At 40.9% G+C, this 14,910-nt stretch overlaps 1 protein-coding gene across 4 annotated transcripts in view; it reads left to right on the top strand.

The window, feature by feature from the left end:
- Positions 1 to 14,910, top strand: part of arid4b (AT-rich interaction domain 4B) — a 37,485-nt gene that overhangs the window by 2,114 nt on the left and 20,461 nt on the right. For all 4 annotated transcript variants that reach the window (XM_041947313.1, XM_041947315.1, XM_041947316.1 and 1 more), the window contains exons 2-6: positions 308 to 356; positions 9,727 to 9,837; positions 13,257 to 13,322; positions 13,640 to 13,730; positions 14,776 to 14,855. In XM_041947313.1, the coding sequence (XP_041803247.1) occupies positions 351 to 356; positions 9,727 to 9,837; positions 13,257 to 13,322; positions 13,640 to 13,730; positions 14,776 to 14,855 (354 nt within the window). In that variant the 5' untranslated portion in view covers positions 308 to 350. The remainder of the gene's footprint in view (positions 1 to 307; positions 357 to 9,726; positions 9,838 to 13,256; positions 13,323 to 13,639; positions 13,731 to 14,775; positions 14,856 to 14,910) is intronic.

The raw sequence follows: 14,910 nt of genomic DNA on the forward strand, positions 1-14,910 counted from the left end.
GGCTCGAGAGCTCGAACGCACACATCATTAGCCTCTTGCATTAGTTGGGATTATTTAAACTTTCCTTAAATCAATCACAGCCTCAGTTCCGAATGAAACCCCCAAATCCCCACAAGGGGATTTCGTGTGCAGACGATGTGTTTTTCTAAGCGATGTGGAAGTGTGCGTCTGCCGCCCAGCTTTTTCATGGCACCCAGCAGTGTGGCAGAACAAGTGATGTCATCATAACATAACCGTGTCTTGTTGTGGCAGACTGAAGTTGGCACTGTCTGTGATGCCTAACAGCTTCTCCAACCTTTGTTTGCAGCCTCGGATTCGTTACACTGGTCACCTAGAGGACTCATAGAGAGATGAAGGTACGTTCATTCATTTTTCTTGCATGCGTTTAACGCCACGGGGAAACTCAGATCGCTGCTACTTCTGCATCACCGCCAGCCTCAGCTCATTTTCATTTAACTCCTATGTAAACACGCCTTAACCAGGCAATTCAAAATGCAATATCAATATTTTCCATGCATGGCCTCAGCCCTTTGTTCTCATGAATAAGGCTGCTATGAACTTTTACTAAATGCCAATTTTGGTCTTGTTCAAACACAGCGAGGCAAGTGCCTTGGACATAGGCCAAAGCAATACATTTATTTGATAAGCATGATATTGAGTTTCCTGTGGCTTCAGCTGAATTTGCAAACACAAATTGGAATCTGTTATTTTGATGTAACGCTTTGTTATGCAGTGTTATCAAATTACACGCTGAGATAGTACCTGGACATGTAGTAATATATGTTGAATTTCATTTTAAAAACTGCCTTTACAGAGAGTGTCTAACCCAAATCCGCGCTAAAACTGTCTGTGCATAGTAATACAGTAGAATACATGAGCTGCGAAATTTACAACATATTTAAAAGCTCCGGCATTGTTTTCTCCAGCCCCAACTCTCATTGTACGGGAACTAGGTGGTGCAAGCTATTTAGTCTTTTCATGTATTTTCAGTGGATCATATCTGTGGCCGTTGTCATGCCAGCAGGCTGTTGTGTCTTGTCATTTGTTGCCATGTGAGCCATGTGTAGTGTCACAACCCACAGAGGTGTTTCACTTTTTAATTAATTGGTATGACATACAGAAACTTTGACAAGCAAGACTCTGCATTTTTAGTTATGCCTTATTTGAAATACATAATATATAGCGTAACAGAATCATGGGGAAAGAGTAAGGCAAATAGAAGGTATGATCACTTTGATAAGCTTTGTGATTGCAGAGTTAGCAGTGGATAAAATTAAAGCTGCTCTCGTAGTGATTAGTAGTCTGTCACTTTGGCCCTAACGATGTTATGCTTATTGTGGTTAATCAAAGTATACCACCACCCACTAATAGACACCTTAGCAGTCTACCAAAGGCTCCAATTAAAATGCAACCTAAAGCATCAGGCGATGTGAAAATAGTTGCCAACACATTTGTCTGCATTACTCATTCAATTTGGTCAAAACTTTAAATGGGAGATTAGGAAGTCTTTTTTTTCCCCCTGGTGCAAAAGCTTTAGTTTTTCTCTGCTTCAGAAACATTTCTGTTGCATGCATACTTGTACTGCTGGCTTCCCACTAGTACTGCTGACTTGCATGATGATTTGCGTGGTTATATAATGAATTGTTTGTGTCAGAGGAAGACGGTGGAATTCTGATCGTCATGACTGGAAATGCATTCCAGTGAACAGAGAGCATCTAGGCACAGATGATATGGAAACAGCAGGAGTTTGCTCCTAATTCACTCCTTAGGCTAGCTTTGCTGTTTAATTTCCTACAAGTGTCTACTTGAATAAAGCTTAATATGTGAACATTCATTTAACTGTTGCTGTTAGTGCTCATGATCATTTTGTGGTTATTATTCTCAGCAGCTGGGTAGCAGCGGGCTCTTATTAGGTTATTATTATGCTTACACTTGGTTATTTTCCAAACTGCTGACAGGAGTGATGTTTTAACGTTGACATTTCTGGTTTAATGTTGTAGCATTTGTTGTTTTCATAGTGCTCTGAGTCATCAGGCTCTACTGATGCTTGAGGAGTGCTCACTTACTTTACTGCTCTCTATAGTAGGAGCATCTGCTCAATGCCTAAACTGTAAATTGCTTTGTAACTAGGACAACTTTTCATTGTGTTCGCTTAGCACTTCATGTCACTTTGGCTTATGGGCCGCAGCCTGTCTTCATCGCTGCATTAGGCACGAGGCATCCTAAAAGTGGACCAACGTGTTGGATAATTGTTTGAATTCTTAATTATTATCTTAATATCTTCAGATAACTGTTGCATTTTGTCCATGACCTTGGTAACCTAGACAAGACGGATTAAAAATGCCCCAAGCATTAATAGCAGCAGTCCAAGCCCATACTAAATATTTCATTTCAAGATGTAAGCACTGTCTCATAATGTCCATGCCATCCGTTCCCTCCATCAATTCATAAATAGCTTCATGGTGTAGTCTACATGCATGTAACTGAGTGCTAAGACAGTGGTGCTTCTAAAAAGTGTCTAAAGCTTTGCCTTACACTACAACCAGTACTTTGACTGACCATATACATGACAGTGTGCTGTAGCATAATTATGTTAAAGGGCCACTCCACCTATTTTACCCATGAAGTTTAGTTAATTCGTCGTGAGGAGTGCTACTCAGCCTGTAGAAATGGTTGTATAATGTCTTCTGTGGCTCTGGAGAAAGCATAACATGGATGATGTCATCAGGGTTGTCTCAGTTTGGGCTTGAGAGGCATGTAGGAAGCTGGGTCGGCCTAATGAAAGATGGTACTGAGTTGCATTACTTATAGAGCTTGGCCTGTGCTATAGACATAAAGCTGCTTCAATTTTGACCACTCTGTTTTAAACCTGTCTCTTGTGAGTCCCCCCGACTTCATGGAAACGGAATACTAAATTGCTGGATTATTTGTTTAACTGCAGCTGGCAATTCAGAGTTGCTCTGTTCTGTCAAAAGACTAACTGTTGAGACACATTTTGATCGAAGCTGTTCGTTAAAAAAATTGCTGTGCTGCGGGAGCAGGATGTTGAGTTATTCCTGCATTTAGATGAGTTGACAGCATGTGGTGCAGTGGTAATATGGTACATATATGGAGCATTTGGGAAGAGACCCTCAGCAGGCCAGGTGCAGCAGGCTGCTGTAGTTACGGGTCTCCCTGCTTGGGAACCAAGCACAAGTACTGAAACCCTCACTGAGGCCTCATGGCAAGTAAGAGACTGCTACATCTCATTCAGAAGGCTTATGCAAAAATAGGGCATTTGCATTTTGGAATTGTCCATACTTTCCAGTCCACATGCTTGGTAAATGGTCAGGAAATGGGTTGCTTTAAGGTTTTAAGCATGTGTGATTTATTTTAATGCAGACTTTTATCAGAATTTTTAAAGGTCTGTACTTTGTTTGAAATGCATGTGATGCTGCAGGAGAAGTGGATTTGCTGGACTGCTCTAAATTCTTGGGAATAAGTTTGTAAAAAACAAACAAACAACAAAACTGTTTCGATTGTTGTATTTTTTCTAGTTTGAAACTGCCATGGCATTGCCAAGGCAACTCCTGCTGAAGCACCAGTCACTGGAATTGTGGTGGTGACTCTGGTTTGGACAAAGAGGTGATTCACAGCAGGATTATTGTACGTGTGAGCTTGGCTGGGAGCAAGCTTAATTCTTTCCTGCATGCCTCTTGCATGTTCCTTTGTTCAGCCTACAAGCCTATTCATTACTGCACAGTATAATGGGTCAAAAACTATTGTTTATAATATTTCAATAATGCTGCTTAGTGCCGAATGGTATGTTTAAAAAGAGGCGGTTTATACAGACATCAGTACATTGTAATTCTCAGAATGAAAATAATTGATTTGATGCTGTGCAGTTTTGTTCTCTTGATTTTCATGTAGACATTTAACTGTTATGTCATCCTGTTTCCCACCGCCTTCACTTGGAACAACAGCTGATTATTAAACAGTTTATGTTCCTAGCATCATCTTGCATTGTTGCATGGCTTCAAACATACCAACATATATAGTAACACATTCATCCTAACCATAAATTATGTCATTTTTACTTTTAAGAGTAGCACATTCTGGATTAAATCCAGGGCAAAGGTTTTCCTTAAAGCTAAGAAAGCAGCGAGAGGATGGTGAATCATTGGTGTGAAAATAAGACAGAAACTGAAACTCTGATCTGAAGTGGAAATCACACATGGTTATATAATTGGATTTCGATGCCTTAACAGGAGATTCAGAAGAAACAATTAGCTGAGGCACTCACATGCTCAGTTACTCGGCTAGGTGGACGGGTGATGATGGGAAATCAGAAAAACACAGTGTAGATAGTTACATGGTTTGCCTATAATTTCAATTATGTGCTGTCTGTCAATCTCATCTGCTTCTTTGTCAGCTCTGCATAAACTGTGACTTAATTATTAGTTTACTGGCAGTGGTAAAAGTAAAAATAAAAATGTTGCCATAAGTAAAAGTCCTGTACTAATAATATTACTTCACTAAAAGAACGCAAGTATTATCAGAAAAATGTGCTCAAAATATAAATAAAGTCCTTGTTGTGCATGTTATATTTTTTATATATTATTGATTTGAGAAAATATTGCAGCTGTTCAAGGCAGAGCAAGTTCTAATTTATTTATTTTGTATGTAAACTCTTAAAGTGCCTGCACAGCCATTGTCCATTTCACCTTCAATGCTTAATTAAACCCCTTCTCAGATGAGTGTCGGTACAAATAAGCATTCGTATGTCAGTGCGCTTGATTACCATCTCCATATCCCTTCGTTATGCTTTTGTACTGTTAGGGTGGGATAACCAACCCCATTATTATAGTTATTAGTGGACAGAGTCAGGTGAAATCAGGTAATTCCCAGCCCAGCTCCACTTAACTTACACCTGACTTGAGATCTAATGAGCCAGAGTAATGGAAAACACAGTTGTGAGTGTGGAGAGCATTTAGCAACTAGTAGCTATAGCTGTCAAATAAATGTGTGGAGTAAAAAGCACAATATGTCCCTGTGAAATGAAGTAAAATATAAAGTTGCATAACATGGAAATACTTTAGTAAATTACACTTAAGTACAGTGCTTTAGCAAGTGTACTAAGTTACATAACTTGCATTCCACCACTGATTCTTTGTCTGTAATAATGACAGTGGAGTAGTCGATATCACTGTGACATTTCCTTAAGGCTTGTATCAAAAATATGAGTATATCAGACTTGGATTCAGTCCAGCAATAGTCCTGCGCTCCACACCAAAAAGGGGCTTTAATGTGTCTGATGTAGATAATCAGGAAATAATAATCTGAGCAATAACAGGCTGTAAATAGTCTATGACTACAGTCTATGACAGTGGACACAGTGGAGCAGAATAATTGACTTTGCCATAAACACATCTACAAACAAAAGACTCATTATGAAACCATTGCTACTATTGGCTGGCAATGCAAATTTGTAGGTAAAAGTTTAGCAAAGGTGAACTGACTTGTGCATGTGCAACACATGTGAGTCTGAAACATACTCTTGAATGTGTCATATTTGCAGAGACTGATGCATGCGTGTCTTAACACATCAGCAGTGGATATCTGCAGGCGTCCATGGGACAGTCTCCAAGAAACTTCCTGTGGTCTTTTGAGTAACCAGGGGTTCCTTGAGCCACTCCCTGATGACCGATATAAAACGAGACCATTCACCATTGTGAATTGCAGTCCACAGTTTACATGCCACCCCACAACTGTGCCATCAGTATTTAGTTATTTATTTTTTGCAGCTTTTACCTTTTTGATAGCTTTCAGGAAGCGTCTTTTCACTGAGTTGTAGAAAGAAAATGCTATAGTCACTCAGGCTGTCCAAGAAATGCTCTATAAGCAGCAGCTTATTTTCAGCTGGTGCTCTGTGGAGTTGCCTGTTAAATTTTTCATGACCTGAAAGTCTTTATTGAGCAGAAACGGATCTCATTCTGCTGTCGCTGTCGCTCACTCCAATATGTTTTGGTTTGGTAAAACTGGAATGATTTCAAAGCTCATGCAGCAGCATTGCCTGTTTTGTCTTCTGACTAGAAACGCTTACGCACACACTGAGTAGGCTGTGGATCACTAGTAATCAGTACTCTGTTTAAATTGTCTGTGTGATTCAACAGCCAGGGCAGAGATACTTTATAGCTGACAACACTGGGGCTCTACACCTCTGGGATTTGTTTTAGGTGGTTCCTTTGTGGAGTGGACAAAAGCTTTTATGGTACAAACAAATGCTAAGTTGCTATCTATTGTGTGTATATGTGGATCATCCTTATAATTACTACCTGTACGTGCTATTTCTTTCTCTCAGATATGATGTATTCAAGCAAAGTCAGTGACAGTTTTTCAAACTCTTTAGGTTTGTTTCTTTCCATGCCAGCCGCAGGTGCATTTTGTCACCCCATGCCAAGTCACATTTGTATGTGTTTAATCAAGCTCGTGTTCCTGGAGAGTATTTTCCACATCAGTGACACTAGGTGAATAGCCAGAGAGTTGGTCTTGATTGTACCACTGCTATTACCATTACGTTGACTTTTTCATGCAGGAGCCGAATTGGCACTTAAGGCTCATGATAGATGCTGCTCTGCTCTTTTTATGACAGACTCTTAGATGAGAGCGGCTCTTGTGAGATGTGAGGCTTTTTAGCTTATTTTAAGTCGGTGAGAGGATGTTACACCTCCAAAGGCACAGGAATTCCGCCTCTCCGAGCTTAGTCATCTTGATTGGTTGATCTTCTGAGCGGGGGAAACGTTGTCTGACGTTCAGCTCCGGCAGGGGCTATGAAAATAAAAAAAGCAGTCAGTGTTTTTCTCTAGACAGCTGAAGGCTAAATGGCAATCTAATCCAAGGAATGGAATTTTCTTTCATAGTTTCAGCTGAATGCGGGGAGGTGGGGCATTATCAGTGGAAACAACAAACTGTCCTCTGTTTGTGTTGGCATGTGAGCATGACAAATGTAAATTTGGCCCCAGTAGTGCATTATCATCCCTGCCTTGTTAAGTTCGGGAGGCTTTGCATTCACAGCTGTCAAACTGCCCCCTCTGACTCAGTATTATGACTCTTCCTCTAAGAAGAAGAAAGGAACAGGCTTGGGGCAGGGGAAGCAAAAGGAGGCAAGTGTTAGTGTAACAGAAGAGCTTGAACAGTACACAGTAGCAGTCCATCTTTGTGTTGCATCCATGACTGACAAGAGCGTTGGTTAGCCAGTGGAAAAGGCTTCTGCGTCATGTAAACCTGGTGTTGGCAAGGGCAGCTGGTGCTGAGGCCAGACTGCACTAAAGACTAATGAGGTGTTTATCTGAGAGGTGGGGAGGCTGAAGTGCACTGGACTCTGCCCCTGAATCCCATCTGTCAGAATCGCAGAGACACTGGAGAAGAGGCATCTTGTCCTGGCTTGACTGAGACAGGCTCGTGGCCTTCTTAGCGCAGATGATGAAATTTGTCCATCTGTTAACAAGCATGTTTCTGTGCTTTTTTCTGTTAGCAGCCAGATTGCGTTAGTTCTTCAGTAGATGAGTGTTTGATTTATTCCATGTTTTTCTTTTGCAGTGATTCTTTAATAAAAGTTACAACTCAAAATTGCAAACTGCACAGAGAACCCCATCAGCAAGAGTTTCCTCTGTAAAATCTCTTCACAACACAAGATAAAAAACGATGTGAAACACTACTCTTTAGTCGACACAATTATTTTTCATAAAGCAGGACTGGTTTATTGCAGTAGGCAAGGCACCATTCTTATTTTTGGTATAGAGTACCGTATCGACTTCTACCCTTTTGATATCAATCGGAGCACCCCATTTGCACAACTGCCAAACTTTGGTCAATAACTTGGCTGAGAGTTAAAGTAACGCCTGTCTGATTAATGGAAAGAGAGTGTTCCCTAGTCAGATCTGCTGATCCAGATAATCTTCACCTCTGTCAATGTTGCTACTTGTTTTAGTTCTCAGCCAGATAAGATGATGTAGAATTTAGCCTCAGGTCACAAATTAATGAATGAGGGATATGAAACCTTTATGTTCATTTGGATAATTTAGCAATGGATTTTTAATCATATTGCTGTTTTACCTGTCTGATTTCATGCATGTGCAGTGAATTTCACGGAGTATTATTAGTAATCCAGTGACAACTCTGATTAGGGATGTTCTGATCATGTTTATGTGACCCAGATACTGATAAATATTAATTAATGTTCAATATTTGCAAAATTCACATCCTGATGGACTGTTTATATTTTATTTTCCTACATTTTGCAGCTGTACAGCTACTTCTGATGTAGACCTACATAAGTAAACCCAGCACAGCTGATGTCCTTAATGTTGCAGTTTGTGTGGTTCCACAGAGAGAAGAGTATCAGTGAGAAATGGTTGTAGCAGGAAGGTATGAGCAGCATTTCAACAGCTTCTTGTTACTGGATTAAACAGAATACACAAGTTCAAAAGCAACATTCAATCAATGCTAGCACTTAATGATGCACCTGCTGCTACGGTTTAAAGTTCGAGTGTTGGAGGATCAGAGTTTATAGAGTTGATAAAGTCAGTCACAAAACGCCTTGATAGGAGCACATCGGTTTGGGCAAAAAACAAAAATGTAATCTGCAAACAGTTAGAACATGTCAAAGGTCTCAAATTCACAGATGCAGTGGTTCAGTCATGGCACAAGTATGTGCCACGGAGGCTTACAGCAGCTGGTTTCAGTGATTAGTTCCTACACCGCTGGCTTGGTTGATAGTTGGAATAGCAACCTGTACACTCTTTGCCCTCATTGTGGGAATAATGAACAGCTGGTATGAACTCAGACGTGGCACTTGATTTGTATCTCTTAAAGTGAGGTTGTAAGAAAATGAGAATGAAAGCGGAAAAAATGGAGAGTTGGCATCTTATTGAGTCTTACATGTAAATAATTTGTTGAAATGTAATCTGCTCAAGCTGTTCAGAGAAATGTATTTTTTTTTCTTTGCTCATAGAACAGAGACATTTTCTGGTGGTGAATTTTGAAGTACACTTCATTCATTCAGAAAATAAGATGATGTGTTTTCATGTTCAGCGCACTGCCTAAATGTTTCTACTTTTGTGCTTTAAGAAAGGCTTGAGTTAAAACATGCTGTATTGTGCATACTGACATGTTGAAGTTGGTCATGATGTGTCCTGTCAGCAGGAAGTGTGGCCCACTTTGGGTCTTATTCTAGAAAGATGTCTAAATATACCACTGTTAGGTTAGGCCTTTCCTCAGGCCTTAGTGAAACACCCTCAGTAGATCCATCTCTACACTCCACGAACCACAAACATCATCTGCCCTCATCCACACACAGAAAGTCTGTTTTCTCTGTGTATTCTCCCGTCCGCAAATCTGTTCTTGAGGGGGGGAAAAAAGGTTTGATAAACATCCAATGATGACACAAGATGGTGCTATGTGTTTCGGATAGCTTCTTCTTTGTAGTCATCAAAGCAGTAGTGAAGTGGCCTTTTTGTTTGCTCCCTCAGAGGCTTGTTTTCCAATACCCAGAGCAGATGGTATGTGTTTTCCATGGATGAATCACTGAGCCGGGTGGGCTTTCGCGTAGCTGGCCTTGACTATGTGTGTATGCGTGTCCCCCTGGCTTAGCTATGAGAATACACCTGTGTCAGTAAACTATATATAAAAAGGGCTTTGAATTCACTGGTTTCTTTTTTGTTTTGTTTTGTCTTTTTATTTCCTCAGACTCTGGAGGAGCCCCCCTACTTGACAGTAGGGACGGATGTGAGTGCCAAGTACAGAGGGGCTTTCTGTGAGGCCAAGATCAAGACTGCCAAGAGGCTAGTCAAGGCCAAGGTAAGTCACATTTCAAAGTGCTCATGATCCAAAATGAAAAATGTATTGTCTGTCTTTGTTAGAAGGTCGTCATATTGGTTTGATTCTGAGACATTTAAATGATTTTCTTATTTTTGATGTTCCCAAAAAGTTCTGCTGTGTCTTTCATGCTAGAGCTCTACCACCTGGTTTAGGTTGTTAGTGCTGCTCACACAGTCGAAACACTGATCAGGGCTCCATCTGTGTCTGATGCGGGGTCTGGCCTAGCCCACCAGGTACCCATCACGTCCTCAGGCGTCCGTCTCGCCCACGGCTGCCACGTTTTGTGGCGGGGACGGTGCGGCTGCTATTTCCCCGTTGGTTTTATGCCTTGCTGATGAAGGCATTGCATGATGCTCGTACTACAGTATCTCATTTCCCACTGGGGCTGGAGCATCTGGATAATACAATAGAGACAGATCGCTTGTCTCTCGTTCTGCTAGAGTGTGTGGGAGGAACAAAGATTGGATGCCGGCTTTTTCACTGTGTCAATGCACTGTAGTTCCCCCGTAGAGACAAAAGAGCAGTGATGTTCCGCTATTCTGACACAGGAGCTGAGATCATCAGATGACATGCCTTTTTGTCTTATGGACAGGGACAAACAACATGACAAAGTAGATCATGTGATGTTTTCAGTTTAAATATTGTGGACTAAAATGAAGCTAATAGGACAGTCTCAGCTCATAAATTAATTACCACGCAAATTGGCTGAGTGTGGGGTTTGTTTTCGGTGAGCTATAATGTGAATGTGAACTACACAAACACAAACGTTGAAACATGGCAATTATTCAGTGGTTGTTGCGAGTCTGAATATTCCACTGTAATGAATTCCTCTTTAGCTCTTTGGTTCATTAATCTCTGTCTGCTTGTTTTACAAAGTCGATGGCTGCAGCATATGGCGCTGATGTCTCGTGAGTGATTTTTAAAACCCAGGGAAAGATCTGCGCGACATTCTTATTTATGATGATGATCTGTAGTAGAAGACCTGCAGAAAGTTAATTAGGACCATGTCGGCATCGCTCACTGTGACATGTTCAGCACACATATGATCAGTCAGGACTAACCTTCAGACACAGTAACAGGTACTGTGTCAGAAAATGAGTGCTGCTATACATGTTTGTTGTGGGGTGGGAACTTGTGACAGAGTCCACGTTATGGTACATTTTCTAGTAGTTTCTCTTATAGATTTTAATGCAGAGTGCAAATAAAATAATTTCTTAAATGGAAAAGAATTATTTAAGGTTTATATATGAGCGAAGAGGAAATGTATAAGCTTATATGGCCTAACATTCTCCAATCAATGCAGTTTGCATTGTTTGCCTCTTCAAAAGAAGTCAAACAAATAACAGCTAACTTAGAATTTGTTTTAATTCATTAGATTTGACTGAACCCACATAGCCCAACTGTTAACTAACATTAGTTTTAAAATGTTAATGTTAACTTGCAATGACTCTGCTGCCTCACTAGAAGACGTCAGATTTGTTGTTGTGCTAATATTATGTTGCGTTTTCCAAAAGGCAGCAAACAGCTCGACAGTTTCTTTGGCATTGAATCCAAAGTACTTCCACATGTTACTTTTCAGATGGTGTAGTGTCATTATTATCAATTTAACACAGCACGCTAGTTTCCGCCGTTTTGTGTTTGTAAAGAGAGCATTTGCAGAGTTTCCTGAGAGGGCAAAAGGACATGCAGTAGATCAGAGCGATTTTACCAATGAACAGATAGAACCTTTACTTTTTTTCCATATTTGATAAGAAAAGTGATGGCCTTACTCCTGGTTACAGTGAAGTAAATGTAGTGAATCTTGCCCTTTAGTTTAATTATACTTTGTTACATTTGCTTATGGAGGTGAAGAGATGCAGCTATGCATAAGTGCATACTCTTAAGTTCATTACTGTACAATTTTTAGCAACATGTAAAATCAGAACAGCAGGAGTCTTTATTAATGTGAAGAGACAGACACATAAAGATGTTAACTAACTATTTTGAATTCAGTACAGTGAAACATCCTGCAGCTCAGCAACATTTTTAGCCTCATTGGAAGAAAGAATCTTGTTATCTTGTTATATAATGGGCTGCGAGCGCCACCTATTCACATCACATTCATTTTCTGGACTGATCTATTTCTATCAGCAGTACCCTCTCCTATCTTATTCCATTATGTGTTGTTAATTCTAAGTGGCTGTGCAGTTTGCGTGTCCAGCTACAGACCCGCGTTGAGCCACGTAGGAACCCAGCTCACAGCTGGGAGGTTGTCAGGATGGTCAGGTGTTTTTGATGCTCTCTAGCTGTGGCTTTGGACAGTGAGTATCACCCTCCCTCTGGCTGTGGAGAGCCCCGTGAGCAGAGGGATTCCTTTATTCCACCGGGCAGGAATGTTATTATCTCCATAACAGATGAAATGCTGCCTCAGGAAGCTTTTTACGCCCTTCTCTTCCCTCTTATTTTATGACCTGACAATTCAACAGCATCTTACAGAGTGTATTTCTTTCATTCACTGTGTTGATCCTGCCTTCACAGCGAGGCTTTGATTGCTGTTCCTGCTGTTGTTATATGCGAAACTGACTGGAGGGAGTATTGTCTGACCATCTTTTTCTGCCCTGTATGGGGGTTGATTCTAAACTAATTCACAGTCAATAAAAGTGAAAGCAGTTTTCCATTATGATTATGTTACTAATTTACCAGCACATGCTCTCAAAATACTTTTAATTTCCCCTAGGAAACAGAGAAGGAAACACATGAGCATTTTGATATATAAAGCAGGGAGGGCCATTTGTAATGCCAAGCAGATTCTGTGCTTCCTCTGCGCTTTTCACACATGCTCTGTGCAAAATATGTGACAGTAAAGTGTGTGTGTGCCTGCGTTGTGGTCTTTTCTGCCACTCAGTGTTGCCAGGTCACCATGCAGATGCAAGACTACCACAGCGTGATCAGATTATGATCTTCCGTGGCTCGCTCAGGCGAGGCTGCAGATGCAGGGAGGGGGAGGGTGGTCAGCTAGCATAGCCCTAACATTCACAACAGAAATCCACCACAGTTGGCGCCGGCAGATGCGGCGCAGTTGCCAATTTGGGGTCAGTCACTCAGCGATGCCAGAAATGAGCCATAGTATTAAATGTTTGCCCACGTGCTGCTTGCCTAATGACACAGAGAAGTCTTTCCTAGCACGTTATCACAAATCAAAGTGATTTAAAGCAACAAACCTGTCTTACTGCCAAGTCTTACATGAGAGAGTCCATCATTGTAATCTGTGTATCGCCGTTATAAAGTCCAGCAGCGTCAGTACGGACGAGCTGCCTCTGTGAAGTGGAACATTGATGCGGCTCGGTCAGGCCTTTGGGGAACTGTTTGTTTATCCTCGTTACTGATTCTCCCCCCCTGTTGCCTCCCCCCTCCCCCAGGTGACCTTTAAACCAGATCTGTCCACGGCTGAGGTTCATGATGAAAACATCAAAGGACCACTAAAGGTAAGGCAGGAAAGCTGGAGGAGACTGATGTTGTCCCGCAGTCAGCTTTGAACACTGTCATAACACACATAATGTCATTAATTATCCATGATTACTTTTGTCTTCTTCGGCTCAGGCTGTAAGACCTTAGTGAATGTAGAAAAAAAACACAGGGAAACTGACCTGTGAAGCTGTTGCTCAGCAATGTAATTTCAATTCAATTATGATTCTTGTAGCAGCAATATGGTGCCTCATTACTTGAAAACACATCATTAGATATATCATTAAGAGCGTTTTAGGATGCCAAATACAGTAACCGCAGTGTATCCGTTCCACAGGTGGGTGCTGTTGTAGAGGTGAAGAATCAGGATGGAGTCTACCAGGAGGCCACAATCAATAAACTGACCGATGCTAGCATATATACTGTTGGTAAGTCAATAACAAGCTGTCTGAGAGACGTACTCTCCCTTCAGCTAGCTTGTAAAAAGCATGTTTGTGTACAAAGGTTTTTAGCATTTGTATTATCCTTAAATGGGAGGGCTGCAAGTAAAGATAACATTTATTATTTATTCATATGCCTTTTTTTTTTTTTTTTTCAAATAATGAATTAATCATCTGGCCTATAAAGTGTCAGTGTGAAAAATGCCCAACGCAATTTTCCAAAGCCCAAGGTGATGTCCTCAAATGATGTGTTTTGTCTGACAAACAGTCCAAAATGAAACAGAGAAAAGCAGCAAATTGTTATGTCTGAGAGGCAAATATTTCTGCTTTTAATTTGTGACTGCGAGTCTGTCAAGAGTACACAGCTACGGTGTCGGATAATCCAAAGTATACAGAGTATAGACTGCTGCTCAGATCTGTAGTCTCTCAGCAGCTGCTCGTCGCTTAAGAGCGCCCGTGGGGTTTACTCTATCTCGAAACACTCGTCTTGGCACATTTTCATTCTTTTCATTCATCAATGAGAAAACAAAAACATGAATCAAATACATTTGAAATACGAATAATGGAATTTAAGGATTTACACAGCTGGGAGCGATGTGACTGAAAAGACGTTTCCTTGAGTTCTTATTAATTATTTGTTATGTGTTAATTTTATATTTGTTGTAATTTGATATGGATGTTTATTGTAAAACTTAATCAACAGAGATTTGACGTCAGACGTATTTTGATTTCAGTTACATATACATATACACATAAATAAGCAACATGTCTTTTATTGTACCATTTACTCCACCCTCTGTATAGCAGAGGGCCTTGAAGTTCTGATGAAGCTGTGAGCTGAAAGCGGCTCTGTATCCGCCTGCTGGAGGACCTGTGCGAGCCTTAAAAGCTGAACATAATTTGTTTTTAACATAGATCAAACAGACATTTTGTAAGTGAGATGGGATTTTATTTGTGCTTAAGTGTGTGTGTTTGTGCGTGCCGGTGGACTCCCGGCCTACAAACAGCAGCCTAATAGTTTGCTTCTCCGCAGTGTTTGACGACGGCGATGAGAAGACCCTGAGGCGTTCCTCTCTCTGCCTGAAAGGAGCGCGTCACTTTGCAGAGAGCGAGGCGAGTATTGTGCTGTCCTGCAGTTTTATGCTACCCTCATCCCTCCGCTTTCTCA

This window comes from Chelmon rostratus, chromosome 11 (genome assembly GCF_017976325.1).
Source record: "Chelmon rostratus isolate fCheRos1 chromosome 11, fCheRos1.pri, whole genome shotgun sequence".
NCBI lineage: Eukaryota > Metazoa > Chordata > Actinopteri > Chaetodontiformes > Chaetodontidae > Chelmon > Chelmon rostratus.